Genomic DNA, 24551 nt, shown 5'->3' on the forward strand with positions numbered 1-24551 from the left:
ATTGCTTTTGTATGCCTTTAATTCTACACTGGATGATAAATTTCTACCAAGAACTATAAGGCAAACCTTGGCTTTTTAAAAAATCATCCATTTACTTCAGTTAATATATGTTAGGTGCAATTATTTGTTTAAATAGACTTGAGAACACAAACCTCTCAGTTCACCTATTACCTTCTACATAAAAAATAGTGAACAGATAAGACATTTCAATGTAATTCACTGATATTGAGGAAAGATGCTAATGGATGCATAACTGTTAGCAGCTTGTTGATAACATTTTTCTCCATATAGCTTAGCTGAAGTTTTGAAGCTAATATATCCTAGTTTGATTTTCACAATACATTTTTTGTTTGAGAGTACAATTGTGTTGGCAGATGGCATATGTGACACGTGTATTCTGACATGGCACAGTTTTGCGATGCAGGCTCAATTCTATGATTCAACACATTGAGTACTCCCAATCTCAGTGCATGAGAGAGAGACAATGCATGGTGAACAACCAGGGTAAAGGTTATGAGTACTCGACTGCTGGTCACACCCTTATTCAAATTCTGAAAGTGGCCCTTCTTTCCAATCTAAATCTGAAAATTTTTAATGATTTAGAATTAACTGAAAATCATACCACAGGCCAAGCACTGGCAGGAAATGCTTGTATCACACCAAGCAGACAGTATAAACAAGAATAATGTTGACAAAACAAACAATTGGTGTTATTGATTGTGGAACCAGGACCTGGGAATCCAAATGATGAGGATTCTCTGCTCCGCTAAGTGAGCAACATCCTGGAAATCCTTTCCCCAAAGACGTCACTGGCTTCAGGCTTATAGACCTGGTAGTTAGAGAGCTACTGAACAGTCAGCTTCACAAATCATGCTGTGTAAACAAGCCTGAACATAATGTACACAAATGTGCAGCTCTCACAGAACATTTTTCCCCAGTGGGTCTGAACAATCAGATCCAAAAATGTTGTCACTGGATAATTACGCAAACATATTATAAAATTTTAAAAACAAACATTACTTGCATGGAAAAGGCAAGTATCTGCGTCAACATTCAATACATTGGATAGACAAAAATAAAACTAGAAATACTGTTACATGAGCACTTCTGTTTTTCTGCGTAAAATATGTTTTAAGAAATTATAGTTGGATTGTGGACACTGATCATCTGGAATCTATATTTTAAAACTGAAGAGGCTGAACTTTGTGGATTTTTTTTTTTAAAAAGGAAGGGCAACAAAAGGTTGACCAGTAAACAAGTTTTTTATTTACTGGAAAGCATGTGATTTCAAGCAAACAAAGCAGATTTTCTAACTTGAAAGGACAGATGTTTACAAGGAAATGACGGACCGAAATATAGCTGTCACAGGATTGTCGCTGAACCATTTTTAGTTTCATTTTGACCTGTTAAAAAGCCAGCTGGTTTTTAGACTAAAAGAGGCAGTTGGAGATCGCATATTAACCTGTCACCTGTATTTGAAGAAATCTGGAATGTTTGCATTTTATAAAAGAACTTTGCATCGAATGTGTGAGAACTGAAACCTTAGTTGCTGCACATCTGATGGAAGGCCTAATGCGAAGCCTTCCATAGTTGAATTTCTTTGAACGTCTACCCAATACTGTTAATCAACATTGCCTGGAAAGACTTCTAGTGGCAGCCACCCATTTGACTTTGGGGGACCTCGTCAAAGCAAAGGACTTCCATCTCTTCTCTTCAGTATAAAGTTTTTTTATTCCTTATATTTCTTTGTAACAGCTGTAAGCAAAAATACCTTTACTTTGCTCCCAGTTAACCGGTTGTGTATGTGTGCATGAGAGCTAGGATAAAAATACAAGGCTTTAATATTTCAATTCGCGTATATACTTACTTTATTACTGGTTAAGATCTGGTTTAAAATAAATGGATACTTTTGTTGTTTATTAAAGAAACCTGGTTGGAGTGCTTTATTTTGGGGACAAATAGAGTATCTAATTGACTGTTTTGGTAAGTGGGAAAATTTATTGATATGTTGTGACCCATGGGGAAGTGGGACTGAATTAACAGTACACTCCTCCCACCTCGATAGTAACTATATGAAGATGCAAACATTATGTATTCTTCATTCCATAAATGCAAATTTCTATGGCAATGCTCACAGTACATGTACTGCTTTTGAGAACATTAGATGATGCAACATACCCAGCCTCATTATTTTGAAACACTGAGCAGGTCAGGCATCATCTGTGAAGAGAGGAAGTTAAGGTTATAATTTCAGATCTGCAGGTTATCACAAAGGGTCACAGACTTGAAATATTAACCATGCCTGCCTTTCTCAATAGATGCTGCCTGACCTGCTGAGTGTTTCCAGCAATTTCTGCTTTCATTTCAGATTTCCAGCGTTTGCACTATTTTGCTTTTCATTACTATCCGAACTGGTTTTCCAGTGCTAACTGGGGCTCCAGCTGGCACCCTCACTCCCACCTCCACTGTGGTCAGCCTCGAGCACCTGGCCTTCAGTCAACTCCCTATACTCCCTCTATTTGATAGTTACCTAGGGCACTCCACTGGTATTTGTTATTGTGGATTTACATATGACGAGAGATGTTAAAAATGGCCAAGGGCCTCCACATTAAAGGCCTGCTCGGGTCTGCAAAAAAAAAACCTGACCCGAGCCCAACAGGCCAGAGTCCTTCCATTTTTTCCCACGCCCGACCCGACCATCAGTTAATTTTCCTTTCCGTTTTTCAATTTGCTGTTGATCTGCAAAAGCTTAAAATAACTAACAAAACCACCTTTCTAGTCTAAAAATTAAATTAAATTACCTGTGATAGAGTGTCCCTGACCCTGCCCCAAATGCCGGACCCAGAAGTGCAACCTGACCAGACATGAAACTGACACGTTGTCAGATCCCATCGGGTTCGGGTCGGGTAGCAGGCCTTTACTCCACATCGAAATTTAAACATTGTGGCACAGGCAGTGCACAATAAATCATCTGCAGGGTATATTACATAACAGCTTCACTTACAACTTCACTGCTGACAATTAATATTAAATGGGAATGCTATATTTGCCGGATCTCAGTTATACTGAGTTTAGGATTGTTAGAATGAGACACCATACCATTGGTAAAGCACTGGGGGAAGAGGCAGTTAAAAGGTGCAAAACTGAAATTACATCAAGGACTGCTGAATGCAACCAAGTGTCCCTAAAACAACACAGAATACAGAAAATTCAGAGGGGATGTGAAAAAAGAAATGAGAAGCAAAGAGAGAGCGAGAAGAGATTGGCAGCTAACATAAAAGGGAATCCAAAAGCCTTCTTGAGGCATATCGTGTTACAAACTCAGTGAGACTGTTAACATGAAAAAAAGACATGAACCTCCAGACCAATTTCAAGAATTACACAAGATTTCACATTTTAAAACTTTTATTATAATAACTAAACCAAAAGAAAGGTATTTACTGATTAAATACTTGAAAACCACAAATGACATTTATACGTTACACAGTCCTTTTTGATGGCAAAATCCTGAAACTACTGAAGCAGCCCATGTCCAGATGCTTCAACACCTAGACAACAGCCAGGCTTGGACTAATAAGTGGCAAGTAACCACACAAGTGCCAGGCGAGGACCATCTCAAACAAGAAAGAATCTAACCATCTCCCCTGATGTTCAATAGAAACATAGAAAATAGGAGTAAGCCATGCGGCCCTTCAGGCCTGCTCCGCCATTCAAAAATGATCATGGCTGATCGTCTAATTCAGTACCCTGTTCCCGCTTTTTCACCATATCCTTTGATCCCTTTGGCATTAAGAAATATATCCATCTCCTTGAATATATTTAATGGTTTGGCCTCCACTGCATTCTGCGGTAAAGAATTCCACAGGTTTACCACCTTCTGAGTGAAGAAATTTCTCATCTCAGTTCTTAATAACATACCCCATATCCTGAGACTGTGACCCCTGGTTCTGGACGCCCCAGCCACTGGGAACATCCTCCCTACATCTAGCCTGTCTAGTTCTGTTAGAATTTTATAGGTTTCAATGAGATCTCCTCTCATTCTTCTAAACTAGTGAATATAGGCCTAGTTGACCCAATCTCTCCTCATACGTCAATACTGCCATCCCAGGAATCAGCCTAGTAAATCTTCTTTGCACTCTCTCCATGGCAAGAACATCCTTCCTCAGATAAGGAGACCAAAACTGCACCCAATACTCCATATGTGGTCTCACCAAGGCCCTGTATAACTGTAGTAAGACATCCTTGTTCCTGTACTCAAATCCTCTTGCAATGAAGGCCAACATACCATTTGCCTTCCTAATTGCTTGCTGCACCTGAACGCTTGCTTCCAGCGACTGGCACACAAGGACACCCAGGTCTTGTTGCGCCTCCCCCTATCTATCACCATTCAGATAATAATCTGACTTTCTGTTTTTACAACCAAAGTGGATAACCTCACATTTATCCACGTTATACTTCATCTGCCATGCATTTGCCCACTCACCCAACTTGTCCAAATCACATTGGAGACTCTTTGCATCCTCCTCACAGCTCACTTTACCCCCCAGCTTTGTGTTGTCTGCAAACTTGCAAATGTTGCATTTAGTTTCCTCACCCAAGTCATTAATATATATTGCGAATAGCTGGGGCCCAAGCACTGATCTTTGCAGTACCCCACTAGGCACTGCCTGCCACCCGGAAAAAGACCCGTTTATTCCTACTCTCTGTTTCCTGTCTGTCAACCAATTCTCAATCTATGCCAGTATATTACCCCCAATCCCATGTGCTTTAATTTTCCAGACTAACCTCTTATGTGGGACCTTATCAAAAGCTTTCTGAAAATCCAAATACACCACATCCACTGCTTCCCCCTTATCTATTCTACTAGTTACATCCTCAAAAATCTCCAGTAGATTTGTTAAGCATGATTTCCCTCTTGTAAACCCATGCTGACTTTGCCCAATCCCATTTATGCTTTCCAGGTGTTTGGCTATCACATCCTTTATAATATACCCAAGCATTTTCCCCAATACTGATGTAAGGCTCATTGGTCTGTTTCCTGTTTTTTCTATCCCTCCTTTTTTAAATAGTGAGGTTACATTTGCCACCCTCCAATCTGTAGGAATTGTTCCAGAGCCTATAAGAAGTTTGGAAGATGACCACCAATGCATCCACTATTTCCAGGGTCACTTCCTTCAGTACTCTGGGATGTAGATCATCAGGCGCTGGAGATTTGTCAGCCTTTAACCCCATTAATTTTTTAATGTTGATATGTCACCAGGACTGGGTGAGATGCATCCAATGATACTGTGGGAAGTAAGGTGGAAATTGTAGAGGCACTGGCCATAATCTTCCAATCCTCCTTAGATACAAGAGTGGTGCCAGAGGACTGGAGAATTACAAATGCTACACCCTTGTTCATAAAGGGGTGAAGGATAAGCCCAGCAACTACAGGACAGTCAGTTCAACGTTGGTGATCCAGGATAAAGTTAATAGTCACTTGAACAAATGTGGATTAATTAAGGAAAACCAGCACGGATCTGTTAAGGGCAAATCATGTTTAACTAACTTGCTTGTGTTTTTTGGTGAGGTAACAGAGAGGGTTGATGAGGGTAATACAGTTGATGTGACATACATGGACTTCCAAAAGACATTTTGATAAGTCCCACATAACAGGCTTGACAACAAAGTTAGAGACAATGGAATAAAAGGGTCAGTAGCAGCTGGGATATGAAGTTGGCTGAGTGACAGGAAACAGAGAGTATTGGTTAACGGTTGATTTTTGGACTGGAGGAAGGTATATAGTGGGGTTCCCCAGAGGTCAGTGTCAGGACCACTTCATCTCTTGATACTTGGGTCTACAGGGAACAAGTTCAAAACATGCAGATGGTACAAAACCTGAAAGTATTGGTGAGGAGAATAGCGATAAATTTCAAGCAGGCATACACAGGCTGGTGGAATGGGCAGCCAAGTGGCCAATGAAATATAATGGAGCGAAGTGTGAAGTGATTCATTTTGATAAAAAGAGCAAGGAGAGACAATATAAAATAAATGGCACCATCCTAAAGGGGATGCAGGAGCAGAGGAACTTGGGGTTCTATGTACATAAACCATTGAATGTGGCAGGGCAGAGAAAGTAGTTAATAAAGCAAATCAGACCCTGACCCTTATAAATAGAGGCATATAGAGTACAAAACCAAGGAAGTTATGATGAACCTGCATAAAACAGTGGTTCGGCCTCAACTGCAGTATTCTGTCTAATTCTGGGCACCACCCTTTAGGAAGGATGTGAAGGTATTGGAGAGGGTGCAGAAAAGATTCATGAGAATGGTTCCACGGATGAGGTTGGATAGTTTGGAGAAACCGGGTCTGTTCTCCTTGCAGAAGGAACGATTAAGAGGAGATTTGACAGACATTCAAAATGACAGGGTCTGGACAGAGTAGATAGGGAGAAACTGATAGTAGGGGCCATTGATAAGCATGTCCCTGTCAGACAGGGAAGGGATGGTCATGTGAGGGAACCGTGGTTGACAAGAGAGGTTGAGAGTCTTGTTAGGAAGAAGAAGGATGCGTATATAAGGTTGAGGAAAAAGGGCACAGGCATAGCTCTGGAGGGATACAAGATGGCCAGGAAGGATCTGAAGAAAGGGATTAGGAGAGCTAAGAGAGGGCATGAAAAATGCTTGGCGGGTAGGATAAAAGAAAACCCCAAGGCCTTTTACGCGTATGTCAGAAATATGAGGATGACTAGGGGGACCGTAGATCCGGTCAAGGACAATAGCGGGAGACTGTGTGTTGAGCCGGAAGAGATAAGTGAGGTTTTGAATGAGTACTTCTCTTCGGTATTTACGAATGAGAAGGGGTGTATTACTGAAGAGGACGGTGTGAAACAGACTGGTAAGCTCGAGGAAGTGCTCGTTAGGAGGGAAGATGTGTTGGGGTTTTTGAATAACTTGAAGATAGACGAGTCTCCCGGGCCTGACGGGGTATATCCAAGGATGTTATGGGAAGCAAGGGATGAAATTGCAGAGCCGCTGGCAATGATCTTTTCATCTTCTCTGTTGACGGGGGTGGTACCAGGTGATTGGAGGGTGGCAAATGTTGTGCCCCTGTTCAAGAAAGGGAATAGGAACAACCCTGGGAATTACAGGCCAGTTAGTCTTACTTCGGTGGTAGGCAAGTTGATGGAAAAGGTGCTGAGGGATAGGATTTCTGAGCATCTGGAAAGACACTGCTTGATTCAGGACAGTCAGCACGGTTTTGTGAGGGGTAGGTCTTGCCTCACAAGCCTGATTGAATTCTTTGAGCAGGTGACCAAGCAAGTGGATGAGGGTAAACCAGTGGATGTGGTGTACATGGATTTTAGTAAGGCATTTGATAAGGTCCCCCATGGTAGACTTATGGAGAAAGTCAGGAGGCATGGGATAGTGGGGAATGTGGCCAGTTGGATTAAGAATTGGCTAACTGATAGAAGGCAGAGAGTGGTCTTAGATGGTAAATACTCAGCCTGGAGCCCAGTTACCAGTGGCGTGCCACAGGGATTAGTTCTGGGTCCTCTCCTGTTTGTGATTTTTATTAACGACTTGGATGAGGAAGTCGAAGGGTGGGTCAGTAAATTTGCAGATGATACAAAGGTTGGTGGAGTTGTGGATACCGAGGAGGGCTATTGTCGTCTGCAAAGGGACTTGGATAGGTTGCAGTGCTGGGCTGAAAAGTGGCAGATGGAGTTTAACCCTGAAAAGTGTGAGGTCGTCCATTTTGGAAGGACAAACACGAATGCAAAATACTGGGTTAACGGTAGGGTTCTTGGGCATGTGGAGGAGCAGAGAGACCTTGGGGTCTATGTGCATAGATCGTTGAAAGTTGCAACTCAAGTGGATAGGGCTGTGAAGAAGGCATATGGGGTGTTAGCGTTCATTAGCAGAGGGATTGAATTTAAGAGCCGTGAGGTGATGATGCAGCTGTACAGGACCTTGGTAAGGCCTCATTTGGAGTACTGTGTGCAGTTCTGGTCGCCTCATTTTAGGAAGGATGTGGAAGCCTTGGAGAGGGTGCAGAGGAGATTTACCAGGATGTTGCCTGGAATGGAGAATAAGTCTTACGAGGAAAGGCTGAACATTCTAGGCCTCTTCTCATTAGAACGGAGAAGGATGAGGGGTGACATGATAGAGGTTTATAAGATGATCAGGGGAATAGATAGGGTAAACAGTCAGAAACTTTTTCCCCGGGTGGAGCAAAGCGTTACAAGGGGTCATAAATTTAAAGTGAAGGGTGGGAGATATAAGGGGGATGTCAGGGGAAGGTTCTTTACCCAGAGAGTGGTCGGGGCATGGAATGCCTTACCTGGGGAAGTTGTTGAGTCAGAAACTTTAGGGACTTTCAAACGGCTTTTAGATAGGTATATGGATAAAGGAGAATGATGGGGTATAGATTAAATTGTCCTTGACAGAGGACAAAGGATCGGCACAACATCGTGGGCCGAAGGGCCTGTTCTGTGCTGTATTTTTCTATGTTCTATGTTCCTATTGGCAGAGGGGTCAAAAGCCAGAGGACACTAATGTAATGTGATTAGCAAAAGAACCAGAGGTGATATCAGGAAAAACATTTTTACACAGTGAGGGGCTAGGATCTGGAATGCACTGCCTGACAGTGTGGTGGAGGCAGTTTCAACTGAAGCCTTTAACAAGTCGTCGATAATTATCTGAAGAGAAAAAAATTTGCAGGGCTATAGAGAAAAGACAGGGCAGCGGGACTAGGTGAGTTGCTCTTGCAGAGAGCCGGCATGGACATGACGGGCCAAATGGACTCTGTTTTAACCATTCTATGATTTTATAAAACAGAAGCACTGTTTTATATTAACCTATTGATTAAAATTCTAATTATATGGGATTGCAAGATCTTTACCGGTATTTTAACGATTGTGTCCGAAAATTCTGTCCATTTATAATTTACGACTATTGGTTATTGAACTAATTAAGTCAAATTTTGATTTTATTACATGGGATGAAGGGATTTTCACCAGTGGTTTGGGAGATTGGAATTTGCCCATTTTCATGAAGAATGCAAATCAGTGACCTTACCCATAAACACGCATACCAAAAATTGATTTACTAAAGTGGATACAATACAATTATGGGAGTACCAATTTTCACAGGTTGCTGACAATACCTGAATTTCTTCTCTACTGAGCTGAGTGTTGCTCTGCAGAAACTGTTCTGGTTTATCCCATGTGCCCTCAGTAGTTTCCAAATTGTAGTAGTATTCATATTTGTCTTTTATCTTGTGCATGACCCACATACTTCCATTTGGTCCTACACATTAAAACACAAAACATGTAATTTCATGTTAATATTCATACCTGCTCTTTAATCTTAGGGGTGAGGCAGAGAACTGTGGCCCTCTGGGAATCTGAACTCAAACATAATGGAGTAGATAATGCACGCTAATCTCTGTCATTTTATGACAATTAGTTGCTTATAGCTATACGTCCTTTTATTCACTGAACTCCACTCAAAGCAAAGCTTGAACGTAATCGATTCATCAAACATTTAAGTATTAAGTGGATAGAACGAGAAAATATCACATATACCCAAATCATATTTAAAAGTTTCTTGGCACAAGTGATATTTTTCATTTAACTTTTACATATTTATAGAAAAAGAGGGAAACACAGTGATCTCAAGAATTAAACAAAGTGCATGAGATTTAAAAACAAACACAGCTTCCTTATTTTCCTCAAAAATCAAATTTTATTTTCATTCATCTTCAAAACTAGTTTCAAAATTACCTAATTTCTTTGGCTTTTCAATTTGGGTCAATTCACTGCCATCCCTATGATATTAAATATACTTTCTTACTATCAATATACCTAGCAACACAAATCTGATTTTATTTTCAAGATCACACCGAATGATTGCATTCATAGAGTCATAGAGATACACAGAACTGAAACAGGCCCTTCGGACCACCAAGTCTGTGCTGACCAACAACCACCCATTTATACTAATCCTACATCAATTCCATATTCTCTACCACACCCCCACCATTCTCCTACCACCTACCTATACTAGGGGCCATTTACAATGGCCAATTTACCCATCAACCTGCAAGTCTTTGGCTGTGGGACAGACAAAAATCTAGAATGTAGAAGGACGGCGCAGGAGCAGCACCAGGCATAACTTAGAATGAAATTTCAACCCATGTATCTAACGCACAGGGTCACCTGCATGCCTAACACCAAAAGCAGCAATCTAAAGACAGACCTAAATGCTCCTTCAACAAACACATTGGAGCAAAGCTTTCCAGTCCTACTTCATCCAGTTGATAATGATGGTGGAAAACGAATAGTGGAGCAAGTTCCTTAGAAATTCTCCAGAGGATCTCAATACATGAGTGCAAGAAACATGGTTGATCTTTTGCAGGCATTTTCAGTCAAATGTGCTGATTGGACGACCTACTCAGATTCTTACCATCATAGATGGCAGGGTCCAGTGGATTCAGTTCACTCCATAAGATGTGAAGTGGCTGAGTGAGCCAATTACACAAAAACTATGGGCTCTGATAAAACCCCAACCGTACTGTTGAAGACCTGTGAACTAGAGCTAGCCACTCCCCTAGTCAAGTTGTTCTAGTACAGTGGCATCTACCTGACCATTTGCAAGATTGGCCAAGCACATCCAATCCATGAAAAATCCAATAGTGCCATCAAGCGACATCAACTCATCAATAATCTGCTCACCAATGCACTGTTCAGGCTCGAAATAGAAACACTTAGCTCCAGACCTCAACCTTGATTAAGATACGGATCAAGATATGGATGCAAGAGATGAATGCCAGAAGTGAGGGAGGAGTAACTACACTCGACATCAAGGCAGCTTTCAACATAGCATGGCAGAGGGGAGTCAGGGCTAAACAGGCTTGGGCTGACAAGTGGGATGTAACATATGTGGGGCGGCACAGCGGCGCAGTGGTTAGCACTGCAGCCTCACAGCTCCAGCGACCCGGGTTCAATTCTGGGTACTGCCTGTGCGGTGTTTGCAAGTTCTTCCCGTGACCGCGTGGGTTTTCACCAGGTGCTCCGGTTTCCTCCCACAGCCAGACTTGCAGGTTGATAGGTAAATTGGCCATTATAAATTGCCCCTAGTATAGGTAGGTGGTAGGGAAATTGAGGGAAGTTGGGGATGTGGTAGGAATATGGGATTAATGTAGGATTAGTATAAATGGGTGGTAGATGGTTGGCACAGACTCGGTGGGCCGAAGGGCCTGTTTCAGTGCTGTATCTCTAAACAAAAAAATAAATATGTGTCACATAAGAATGAGGTGCCACATGTGCATCAAGTTGAACAAATAATGCCCATGTGCATGCTGGTGACATTCACAATTTTGGAACATTCCAGAGCATCATGGCTCAGGTTGATAATTAAACAACAGTAAAGACAGCAACATGTGCTGTCATTCAGAATCATTCTTGGGACATTGTGCTGACTCCTCATTTTAGGCAGGATCCATTGCAGCTATTGCACTGGTCCCACTGCTGTCAGTGCAGAGAAGAGTAAGACAGATTGCACCAGCAAGTCTGTACCTCAATGCCCGTACTGCACTCAGAATCATAATTAATACTGCTGTTATACATGGATTTTGTTATCAGTGACAATATTTAAATCCTTCTTCCAGATTGGTAACAAGTAAATAATGATTATTAGGCTAAGATTGGGACTTGAGTGTCATGAATGATGGACAAGATCCTGTGTTCTTCATTGGTGTTCCAAAACATGTATAGTCTTAAAAAAAAACCTGGTTTAAACCACAGTCAAATCACTGGTGAAATGGACAGTGGTTTAAACCAGATTTTTTTTCAGACTATACATGCTTTGGAACACCAATGAAGAACACAGGATCTTGTCCATCATTCATGACACTCCTGTCTCAATCTTAGCATATTAATCATCATTAATATTAGGTACCAAATAAAAAACAAACATTCAGTCATGGGGTAATTGGCCACACACACATGGAGCTCCCAGCACAAAGGCTGTGACAGAAGTTAAAGAATGGTGCATTACCAGGACAGACCAAGATGCGTTTTAAACATTCTGCACTAGCTAGTTAATTTCCTTCTTACTCTGTCCCAAGCTTATTGTAGCTAATGCTAGAGAAAATTGCTACGAATCCCTTGTGTTTCATACCATCTCCAGTCTTCTGCTTTTTTGTTTGAGAGAGCTCATTCTGATAGGTCTCAGCACAATCTCGTATAACCCCTCTCATGTTTATGTTGGAAGACTGCATTGCAGTCAATGTTTGCTGTGGGTCACCTTTCTCAATTGCTGAGTTAACCTCAGATACTGCAACAGCCACTGAAAGAAAAATAAAGGAAAGAGAAATGCATAAATTACATTTTAGTTCTCAAAAAATGTACAGCATCATTTATTTCTTTTTATTGACTGAATTTTGGGGTAGTAATGACAGTGAAATGGTCAGTGTTCGGCGTCATTATTCCTCAAACAGATAGTAACTTCTGGAATCCACACATGTGCAATTAAACTTGGAAGTCCAGAAGTTGCCAGTGATTCTAAGCTTCCCCATAAAAGGCACCGTTGACATTCCCCCTGACAGCAATCAAGTAGAAATCATTTAACGAATTGAGAACTTGCCCTTTTACGCTATTCATCTTGCCATAAAAACCAGTCAAAAGTTTATACCTTGTTGAATGAGGTGTAACTGGGTTTTTAAATGGCATACTAAGTTCATAAGTACTACAGAACAGCCTCACTGGCCCTGAAAAACTAATTTAATATTTGTGAAATGTAATAATAAAAAAATACACATTTTTAAAATCGTTTAAAAAAAATGTTTGATATTTCACCTTCTACCTTAATCCAGTGCGTCTGTCCCAATCATTTATTTCACTCTGCTTTTCACTTGGTTTGCTATCTACGCAAATACTTCAATGTGATTGGTTGCTTACTCTGCTTGATGGTATCACTGTTGCTGGACACTTGGAGATCCCCTTGACTTCTTGCCAGATTCAAACTGATGTTAGGAAAGGGAAAATGCATGCCACAGAGATCGCTAGATTTTTGTGGGCAGCGTTCTTTGATGTCAGTGACGAGCGCCATTGCTTCATGGCTACCACAAAATGCAGGTCAATAAATAGATCTGCAACTGTCAGAATTGATTACTCATTCCATCGCTGGATCAGGACTAGGTCATTAGGTCCATTGAGCACACTTTGCCATTCTTAGCCTAGGAAGCTTCTACTTCTTACTCAACCCCTAGCCTTTTCTTCATATTGCTCAATAACATCGAACACAATTTTGCTCTCTAATTAATGCTGAGGCTAATGTGCTCACTGTTCCTTATGTGTAAAATGGTACAGCAACTTCAGGCAAGGGGCAGATGCGCAGTTAAACTCAAATATTTGAAAGTTTCTTCGAGTTGTGCCGCTCCACTGTCAGCTTTGCGAAAATAGCACCTCACCGTCTGCCTCACCACTACAATGCATTGAATGATATGAAGTTGCTGTATTTGCATGGTAGATATGAACTAAATACATCAGAGAGAGTTAGGTCTCCTACATTTCAGTCTAATCAGTTTAAACAATAGGATGAGTGTAATTATTGTCAACCTCTCTGCCACTGAAATTAACAATTACAAATGTGAAGGTTTAGAGGGGATTTGAGGAAAAATGTTTTCACTCAGAGGGTTGTTGGAATCTGGAATGCACTACCTGAAGAGGTGGTAGAAGCAGGAACCCTCACAACATTTAAGTACTATTTAGATGAGCACATGAAACGCCACAATATACAAGGCTACGGGCCAAGTGCTGGAAAATGGGATTAGAATAATTAGGTGCTTGATGGCCGGCACAGATACAATGGGCCGAAGGGCCTGTTCGTGTGCTGTATAACTCTATGATTCGAAGTCTCATTCCTTCAGGTTTTAATTGTTAGAGATTTTAAAAGGATTGCATTTTCCAAAAAAATATGGGCTGTTTCTTATTTCTCTCTCTGTCTAATTTCTCTTTCCCTACCTGATTTGACATTGAATTCACCCACTCTAATTTACACTTCCTTCTCAGGCCGAGCACTGTTAATTTTACAATCCTTCAATCTGATTGGTTAAGGAGCTACGCAGTTGCTTGCCCTGTTCACTTGGGTCCCAGATGCCCTGCTTGCACTTCCAGCAACTTGCCACACATAAATTTTAAAACCTAATATGCATGGACAGGTCCATAAGGGCAGATACTATTAGATACTCTGCTGCAGAAAAAAAATAGCTCCTCGTTTTGCAAGTAAGTGTCTAACTTCCTTTTAAACACTTCAATTGATTTGTGCATCTATGCCTTTCTGGGGCACCATGTTGCACATTTTCACAACTGAGGGTTCACCTCCTAATCTTGAGTTAAGACATTAAGTCCCCTTACTTTAGACTCTTCAAATACAGCAAAGAGTAATTTGAATTTACTCTTTCAATTATTTTATTAATTACCTCAATCAGATCATCGTTAAACTCTTCATTTCAGGCAATATAAATTTAGTTCTGATGAAAGGTCCTCAACCTGAAATGTTAACCCTGTCTCTCTTTCTCCACAGATGCTTCCAGACCTGAGTATTTCCAGCATTTTGTGTTTTTTTTTGTTGCAGGTTTCCAGCATGCACAGTATTTTGCTTTTGTAATGTAAATTTATCCAGCCTCTCATCATTTTTCAGCCACTTCATCTCTGGTATCATCCTGGTGAAACACCATCGACCTTTCTCCAAGACAAGCATATCCCTCTTGCTGGATGCCCAAAACTGAACACAATATTCCACATTGAATTAGCTAGCTTTTATAACTGTCAGTGCTTCCTTGTTTTTTGCATCTGTACTTATAATGGTCAGCAAGCAGTGTCTTACTACCATTTTTGATTGCTTTTTGTTCCTGTTAGCCACCTTTTAATGACTAATGTACCAGGTTTCCCAAATTCCTTTGTTCATACACTCTATTTAGTTTGTACTTCAATCTGCCATTCTGGTGTCATTCTTTATTAAATTAAACAGAATGTGCCACCATTTGGCCACTCTAGTTATGTCTCATCAATTTCCTGCTTGCCTCTTCACAATTCACAGTGTAACCTATCTCAACATCTGCAAAGTTTTGACTGCTTTCCTCTATTCCCAAATCTAGGTCATTCATATATAAAGTGGAAAGCTGAGGCTCAGCATCAATCCCTGAGGAATATTATCTGTCACTGCCTGCCAATACGAGCACGTGCTTTTTAACTAATTCTCTTAGTATTGCACCTCCACGATATTACAGCTCTGATGTGTTTCTTTTGAAGTATTAGAAATGTACTTCCACGATGTCAGAGAAAAGCAATTTGTGTTTTTCTTACTTTTCTAAACAATTTTCATTCTTCTAAGGACTCCTAGTTTAAATTACTCCTTATCGCAAAGAAAAAAAAGGAATTCTGCTCTCAGGGTTCTTCTAATCCCAATCATTAGAGACGCAAAAGAATGGTCCAAATTCTTCACTTCATGGGGGAGGAGAGGACGGGGACGATCTGCCTTCCACTTTGCTCCTCAAGTTGGCAAAGCCAAAATCACAAATACATAAATGGGATTAGAAAATTTGCATGTATAAAAATAAAGACTTGCTGTGCTTTATCACAGCTTTACACATACAACAAATGGTCTGGAATGCAGTGACAGGTCAACAAGCAAGTAGTTATTCTGCACACTGCCTTGAACGTCAATGAAATGAATAAGCAAGATGTTTTGGTCAATAGTGTCCTGGTCAACATTATTCTATGAAAAGTCCCTACTCTTCAAATACTGCCTCAAGATATTTTAGTTTTTAGAGATGCAGCACTAAAACAGGCCCTTGGGCCCACCGAGTCTGTGCCGACCATCAACCACCCATTGATACTAATCCTACACTAATTCCATATTCCTACCACATCCCCACCTGTCCCTATATTTCCCTACCACCTACCTATACTAGGGGCAATTTATATAATGGCCAATTTACCTATCAACCTGCAAGTCTTTTGGCTTGTGGGAGGAAACCGGAGCACCCAGAGGAAACCCACGCAGACACAGGGAGAACTTGCAAACTCCACACAGGTAGTACCCAGAATTGAACCTGGGTCGCTGGAGCTGTGAGGCTGCGGTGCTAACCACTGCGCCACTGTGCCGCCCTATCTAAAGTCGTCCTGAAATTTAACATCTCATCCAATGGGTGGAAGTTGCAACAAGGTTGCACTTCCTTAATATTATAATACAATATCAGTTTAGTCAATGAACTCAAATTCTTGTCGTGATTCTTGACTCCAAATTAGAATAGTTCAACTGAGCCAAGTTAGCACACAAATCCATAAACTACACTCATTGGCACAGTGTACTGGCTCATCAGCATGTTACCAAAATCAGTCACTCCAAAAACACATGCTCAACAGCCTCAATTAAAAACTCGTACAATCCAGACTCCAACATTGTAGGTTCTTGGTGTCAGTCTTTGCAATTTTCCCTATCAATCAGGTTACATCAGTATGTGGAGGGCAAGTAATGCTAGCTTCATCTTTGATTTTACAACTTTTCCCCAAATTTTCCATTAATTACAATATATTGTTCCACCCAATACCTTTCTAAACTAGCCTCTTTGGTCAATGCCCAGCTTTTGTCAAAGATGCCATTCTGTTGTGTGGAAAGGGAACCAATCCTACTCAATTTCTCTTCCCTACCCAGAGGTACTTCACTCAACTTCCAGGATTCTAGCAAACCCTTCCTGTGAGAGATGTCCCAAAACAAATGACATACTTTGGATTTGAACACCAATCTCCCGGCTACATGTTACAATATATTGTAATAGGAGCTTTATTTTTGATGTAAATCACAAACAAAATGAGAACTTTTGTTTAAAGTTGTGCTTAAATCGAGACACAGTCATCCTTTACTTACAGCAATGAGCTTCGTCAGTATCCTTATTTGCAGAAATGATTGCTTCCTGTATCTCATCCAACCACAATACTGCTGAGTCATCCTGCGACACCTTAAATTTAAAAATGCAAGATCAGAATGTTACACTCCAAATGCAACCAGATCAAAAACATAAAACTAGAAAAGTGAGTAACATTCATAAAAAAAGCAAGATCGATCTAGAGACACTATGAGCAATTATCTGGGAAAACCAAATAAGTGGGAGATGGTGGTGTAGTGGTAATGTTACTACACTAGTAATCCAGAGACCCAGGTCAATGCTTTGTGAATACGGGTTTGAGTCCCACCAGAGCAGAGCTGTTAGGAAAGGAGTTCCAGGATTTTGACCCAGTAACAATGAAGGAATGGCAATATAGTTCCAAGACAAGATAGTGTTTGGCTTGGAGGGAAACATGTAGGTGTTCCCATGCATCTGCTGCCCTTGTCCCTCTTGATGGTAGAGGTCGTGGGTTTGGAAGGTGCTGTCGAAGGAGCCTTGGTTAGTTGCTGCAGTGCATCTTGTAAATAGGACACACTGCTGCCACTGTGCGTCGATGGTAGATGGAGCGAATGTTGAAGGTGGTGGATGGGGTTTCAATCAAGCAGGCTTCTTTGTCCTGGATGGTGTCGAGCTTCTTGAGTGTTGTTGGAGCTGCACCCATCCAAGCAAGTGGAGAGTATTCCATCACACTCCTGACTTGTGCCTTGTAGATGGTGGACAGGCTTTGGGGAGTTAGGTGGTGAGTTACTCGCCTCAGGATTCCTAGCCTCTGAGTTGCTCTAGTAGCCACAGTATTTACGTGGCTGGTCCAGTTCAGTTTCTGGTCAATGGTAACTCCCAGGACGTTGATAGTGGAGGATTCAGCAATGATAATGCTGTTGAACGTCAGGGAGAGATGGATGGATTCTCTCTTGTTGGAGATGGTCAGTGCCTGGCACTTGCGTGACATGAATGTTACTTGCCACTTTTCAGCCCAGGCCTGGATGCTGTCCAGGTCTTGTTACATATGGACATGAGTTGCTTCAGTATCTGAGGAGTTGCGAATGGTACTGAACATCGCACAATCAGCAAACATCCCCACTTCTGACCTTATGATGGAGGGAAGGTCACTGATGAAGCAGCTGATGATAGTTGGGCCTGGAACACTACCCTGAGGAACTCCTACAGTACTGTCCTGGAGCTGAGATGATTCACCTCCAACAACCACAACCATCTTCCTTTGTACTAGGTATGACTCCAACCAGCAGAGAGTTTTCCCCGATTCCCATTGACTCCAGTTTTGCTAGGGCTCCCTGATGCTACACTTGGTCAAATGCTGCCTTGATGTCAAGGGCAGTCAATCTCACCTCATCTCTGGAGTTCAGCTCTTTTGTCCACGTTTGGACCAAGGCTGTAATGAGGTTAGGAGCCGAGTGGCCCTGGCGGAACCCAAACTGAGTGTCAGTGAACAGCTTGTTGCAGTTTAAGTAACCCTTCATAGCACTGTTGACGACACCTTCCATCACTTTGCTGATGATCAAGAGTAGACTGATGGTTGGTAATTGGCTGGATTTATGATTCCAGTGCAGCTCTGAATAACTGAATGCTCTTCCAAATGTTTGGCCTGTCCATAAACTGAGTGATGTATCTAGTGTCAGCAAGTCGTGCAACTAAAGGACATCTGGAAGTTCACTGAGCAAAAGGAATTAAAAACTTTTTGCTTTTGTTTTGAGTTTAAAAAGTTAATCTGCCGAGAATCTGTTCAAACTATCATTGGGAACTACAAGGTTTAAGATTTCCTATACAGTAAGAAAATAAATATATATAACTTCCATGTTCTCAGGGTGTGCTTGATGCAGTTTTACTTCCCGCTTGTAACAGTACCTGTTCACTAGAAATACTATGGGCCACAGGGCACTTATTTTGAATATGCCAGAAATCTACATTTACCTCAGCAATTTTACAATGAAGATTACTATTTTCATCTCCATTCCAAACTGCTTGTTCTTAGAAAAACTACATATTTGGAATGTCCCCTCCAAGCAGATTCATGTAATGTTAACCATTGGATTTTTTTTTAAAAGAGGTGATATCCACCACAATGGTTTACAAAATAAATGTACAGTATTCATTTTTTCACTGAAAAATCTTACGTTTGTACAGTTTTGATACACTACTGTTCCCCTTTTTAAGATTCATAAACTAGACTGGCACTGAAAATATTTGTCGATTCTTATGAATCCACTCCTGGATTGCAATTACTTCTGCTCTGTGTAAGCAATGCCAGTAAAAAGATAGTTCAGTAGAAAATTAAGGCCCATCCTCATACTAACTGTCTACTCAACAGCCTTTGTTCTGGGGATTCCATTTAATCATCACTGTATGAATGCTTTGCTTAAAAATCAGAATACCCACTGCCATTGACTGTCTAAATCTAGCCCCCTCTCCCTGGCAACTGTCTCAGACTAAACCAGATTGTTCATAACCTTGGTGTCATATTTGATCCTGAGACGACTTTCCGACCACTTTTCTGCCCTTCACTAAGACTGCCCATTTCCACCTCTAACACCACCTGCCTCAGCTGCTCTGCTGCTGAAACCTTCATTCATGCTTTGGACTTTATTATTCCAATGTACTCCTGGATAGTCTTCCACATTGCACCCTCTGTAAACTTGAGGTCATCCAAAACTCTGCTGCCTTTGATGTTACTCGCACCAAGTCTCCTTCACCCATCACCCCTGTTCTCGCTGATCTACATTGGCTCCTTGTCAAGCAACACTTTGATTTTAAAATTCTCATCCTTATTTTCAAATTTCTCTCGATTTCTATAATCTCCTCCAGCCCCACGACCTTCAGATATCTGCACTCATCTAATTCTGGTCTCTTGAGCATCCCCAATTTTAATTGCTCCACCACTGGTGACCGTGCCTTCAGCTGCCTAGGCCTCAAGACCCTGGAATTCGCTCCCTAAACCTCTCCCTCTCTTTCTTAAGATACTGCTTAAAACCTGCCTCTTTGACCAAGTTTTTGGCCGTCTACCCTAATATCACCTGATGTGGCACAGCGTCTAATTTTGCTTTATAACATTCCTGCAAAGCGCCTTGGGAAGTTTTATGTTAAAGACATTAATATATAATATAACTATATTGTTGTTGAATATGTACTGCTGTGTTTTTCTCATGTACATCAGTAGCAACCTGTTTGTTGCTCATTCATTTCTCTACAAAAACTTTGCAGTATATATTTGCCTTGTTATTTGGACAATCATAATTCCTTTCACTTTGCCAATGCTGCTTTTGAAGCAAACTTTTTTTTAAAAAAACCTGAACTCAAAAATCACTAGCTGCCATTACGTACTGTCAAAAGAAATGCAGATCAACGTTTTCTACCACTGCCTGACATTCTACACGTTGCATGGCTTTGCATCTCTATTACTTCATGCTACTACCTCCTTATAACCACAAAACTACACAGATATCACCAGAGATGGATTTGCGAAGTTAAAATTGCTATTACAGTTTTGATTATCTTGCTTTACCCACCCCATAACATAATTATGATTCATCATTTTGAAGATTTATATAAAGATAATTTATATGCTCTGTATCGTACTGCTGTGTTTGAGTATGAAACAGTTGCCTCCATTTCTATACTACTATATGTGTTCATATTTAAAGTAGCAATCACAATCTTCAGAATGAGAACATATGGACATAGGAACAGGATTAGGGGCTTGAGCAAATTACAAAAGCTTGTCCCTCATTATGCATGAAACTATGTACTACTTGGTACATACAATGTATAAAGTTGCTTCGCTCCAGCTGTTGCCCCTGTGGAGAACTACACCACATGGCGTGCTTGCCAAGCAGGAGAGACAGGAAGCCTCCAGGTTCAAATCTTGCTAAATGTTGAGCTGGTCTATTTGGTTACAACACAGAAATCAGCCATTTGGCAATTCTGCTGTCTGATCCTCATATTGGCCCCATTTTCAAGCAATTACCAAAATTCCCTTTCATCGAAGTAGCATCAACAGCAAAGAATTCCACATTTAACCACCTTCGATGGAAAGAATCATAGGTGCGTTGCAGGACTATGATTGATCTCCAAGCACCCAGCAAAGAGGAAGGGGGCTTAAATTAAGTCAAAATCAGTCTTCTGGTTGCTACCCAATAATCCCCATTGGACTTGAACACTGGGTGAGAACAGCATCAGGCTTGGGTACGGTGGCCATCATAGTCTATTGGCCTGTCAACATTCAGGCTTATACATAAGAAATGATCACTTTGGTCAAATATGGCGATGGAACCATAGCCAGCAGAAGTCATTTCTTGAACATGAGGAAAAAGAATGAGAAAAAAAAAAGCTCCTACCACCAACATTTCCTCTAATTTTTTGAAAGCGCTGGCGATTTCTTTAAGTGCACGCCCTTGTACATTGTTTTGCACAGGCCACGCACACATGGTAATTTAAAGGAGGCAACTTATGTGTGGCCTGCGTGGGGACTTAAGGGTTGCTGTGCAGCATAAAGGGAATGTTGCCCACCACTGCAAAACAAGAGAAACATTTCAGGATTTGCTTTATTTACAGGGTCTTGGGCTGCATTTATAACACAGAACTCTTATGATCCTTGAAGCATTCCAGATATTTAAAAATGTAGAATTTTTGGAAGAGTTTGAAGAGATGGTCGTGACCCAATTACACAAAGGTCAGATCTAAAATTGATTTTTACACAGTGGAAAAGAGTAATATTTTATATTTAACAGCTGTAGCTATTTATAATTTTATGTAGACCTCCTCAGTTAATCTTTTTCCAACATTTTCCTTTTTCCAGTTTACTTTCCTGTCAAGTTTAAAATTGATTTTTTTCATAAACCTAATGTTTTGCCATATATGTTTCACAAGCCATTATTCAAAGACTAACCATTGCCTAAATGCAGTATTCGTGCTATTGCTTGTGTATAAACCATGAATAATTATATCACCTTTTACTTAAAACGTGTACTTTTATGAACCCAAAATGCTCTCAAAAGCTGAGTGATCATACAGCTTTTGTATTTTATGTTGCACATAAGCAAATGAATTCCAGAAGTGATCACAGCTTTTGATGCCCCTCCCAACTGAATTCTGTCTCACAAACACGCTGCACAGGTCAGTGCAGATCATCCACCAGAGGTGGTAGCACAGCATCATCCCTGAATATGTGCTCAAGTTCAGGAAAGGTGGGACTCTCACCCATAGCAGCTGTCATAGAGACAACAGTACAGTCAACTCCACCAAGCTGTCATCTTGCTTCAGATTTAAACCGATGCAATGTGGGATCGATTAAAAGACAGCAGAGGAACAGCAGTGTCGACAATATGAAGACAAATGTTTATCTAACGAGAGCTTAGAATACACGTTGGAAAGTTCCATTGGGTGTATTATGACCTCTACTGGTACTTAAATTAACAGCACCACTACTCCACAGTGCAAAGTCCAACAACATCTCAGTGCCAGGAAATGGCAATAATTTTGTGGCAAAGTTCTCTCAACCCAATGAATATGAATATGAATCTGAGGGCAGCAATATAGAATAATGGCCCAGATTTCACAGTCAGTGGTGGTGAAGAAATGACACTAGGCATTCACCTCGACAAAAGCTAACCACAAAGGTTTAAGCAGGCTCTGGAGTGCAGGCTTCTTTTTCAACATCGATTTGAATTAGGCACCTTCTACAGGTAATCTCTGGCATCCAGCAACAGAGCAGGAAACAGGGAGGCTGATCAACCAACCAGAATGAAGAATCCTCAGATAGCAAAGCAGGAAATATGCATTTAAAATCATTGTACAGAAATGAAACAAAGATTGTGACACACATGGAATTAAGGGAGAAACATTTAAAAAATTTAATTTTTATTTTCTTTAAATCAACAATATTTTAATTTTCTTCTGAGGGAATGAGGCTCCACAGTTGTAAAATGAATTTTTCAGGGCCAGAGTTACTCCTTATTAACAAGGCTAAAGTTTTTAAATTGATCTTTACAGCAAGAATAATGAGCAATTTGCTTTAGTATGCACCTTAACTGTGATTTCAATGTTGATTCCAACAACGAAGACTGCAAAAACACACCGTGTGGAGGAGCAGGGTATCTCCAACCGTAATTTCCGATTTCCGCATTTAACTGCACATGCGTGGTTGATAGAAGTTGCTATCGGTTTTACCTAGTAATAACAGCGAGCCAGACAGCCTCGCTGTTATTACTGCTGCAAGTTCTGAGCCAATATGTTTTCACATATGGGACATGGGCTTGAATCCTGTCTAAAGAAATGTCTCCTTCACTTACAGAATCATATGTCGTCAACAGGTTGCAAGCATTCTGCCCAGCTAGTCTATGCCAGCTCTTTGCTAGAAAACAAATCTCCAAATGCAAGCGATTAACAGTTTTTTTTTAAACTGTCCACAAAAAGGCAAAATAAAATTAATTGGTTTCAGAATTCAACTGGTGATTTTCCTTAATAAGAGAACTAAATCATCAAACAATGACGGCACAGAAGGTCATCATTCATCCATTAAGCTTTTGCCGACTCTTTGAAGGGGCTATTCAATTAGTCCCACTCCCCATACTCTTTCCCCATAGCCCTGCAAATTTTTCCCCCTTCAAGTTTGCTTTCCAATTCCCTTTGAAAGTTAATATTGAATCCCTTTCCATCGCCATTTCAGGCAGTGCATTCCAGATCATAAGAACTTGCTGGCTAAACAATTTTTCCCCCCTATAACTTCTGGACCTTTTGCCAATTACATTAAATCTGTGCCTTCTTGCTACTGACTCTTCTGCCACTGGAAACAGTTTCTCCTTATATACTCAACCAAAACCCTTAACCTTCTCTGCTCTAGGCCGAACAACTCCAGTTTCTCTAGTCTCGCCACGTAACTGAAGTCTTTCACCCCAGTACAATTTATGTTAACCTCCTTTGCACTCTTTCGAACACCTTGACATCCTTCTCAAGGTGTGGTACCCAGAATTGGGCATCATACTTCAGTTAGGGCATAACCAGTGTTTTACAACTTCCTTGCTTTTGTTCTCTATGCGTCCATTTATAAAGCAGAGGATCCCGAATGTCTTAATAGCCTTCTCAACTTGTCCCGGCACCTTCGAGAGGACTCCATGTCTCTTCCTGTACTCCCTTTAAAACTGTACCATTTAGTTTATATTAAACTGAAAAAAGACTCTCCCTGACCTCAATATGCGTGTGTGTGTCTCTCTCCCCCCCCGCACCCCCCTCCACCCAGCTTAATACACTTTCCATTAGGGAACACATAACAAAAGCTATGCAAGCTGCAAAATCAGAACATTCATTTTTATAAATACATAGAGAGAAAGGTTTTTACTGAGCATAAAATAATAGAATCTCAAGAAAGTATGCCACCAGTACAACTAACTGAAGAGTAATGATGCAGACTGAAAAATTAGGTACTCTGCATAAGCTCAGCCTACACAATCCAAATCCAGCTCACAGCGACAAACCCAAAACCAGCCATTAGGAGAGTTTGATAACTTCAAGTAAAACTTGAAAGGGACAAAAGACACAAAAGTAAATTTAGTTGATAAATATAATTATTGTGAAATACATAATTTAAAAAAAAACTTTCAGCTGAA

General features: G+C 40.8%; 1 protein-coding gene across 3 annotated transcripts in view; it reads right to left on the bottom strand.

Moving 5' to 3' along the window:
* iqgap2 (IQ motif containing GTPase activating protein 2) overlaps positions 1-24551 on the bottom strand; it is a 416923-nt gene that overhangs the window by 137679 nt on the left and 254693 nt on the right. For all 3 annotated transcript variants that reach the window (XM_068029497.1, XM_068029496.1, XM_068029498.1), the window contains 3 exons: positions 16917-17007; positions 12165-12332; positions 9148-9290 (listed from right to left, as the gene is read on the bottom strand). In XM_068029497.1, coding sequence (XP_067885598.1) covers positions 9148-9290; positions 12165-12332; positions 16917-17007 — 402 coding nt within the window. The remainder of the gene's footprint in view (positions 1-9147; positions 9291-12164; positions 12333-16916; positions 17008-24551) is intronic.

The sequence above is a fragment of the Heterodontus francisci genome, chromosome 4, assembly GCF_036365525.1.
Source record: "Heterodontus francisci isolate sHetFra1 chromosome 4, sHetFra1.hap1, whole genome shotgun sequence".
Classification (NCBI taxonomy): domain Eukaryota; kingdom Metazoa; phylum Chordata; class Chondrichthyes; order Heterodontiformes; family Heterodontidae; genus Heterodontus; species Heterodontus francisci.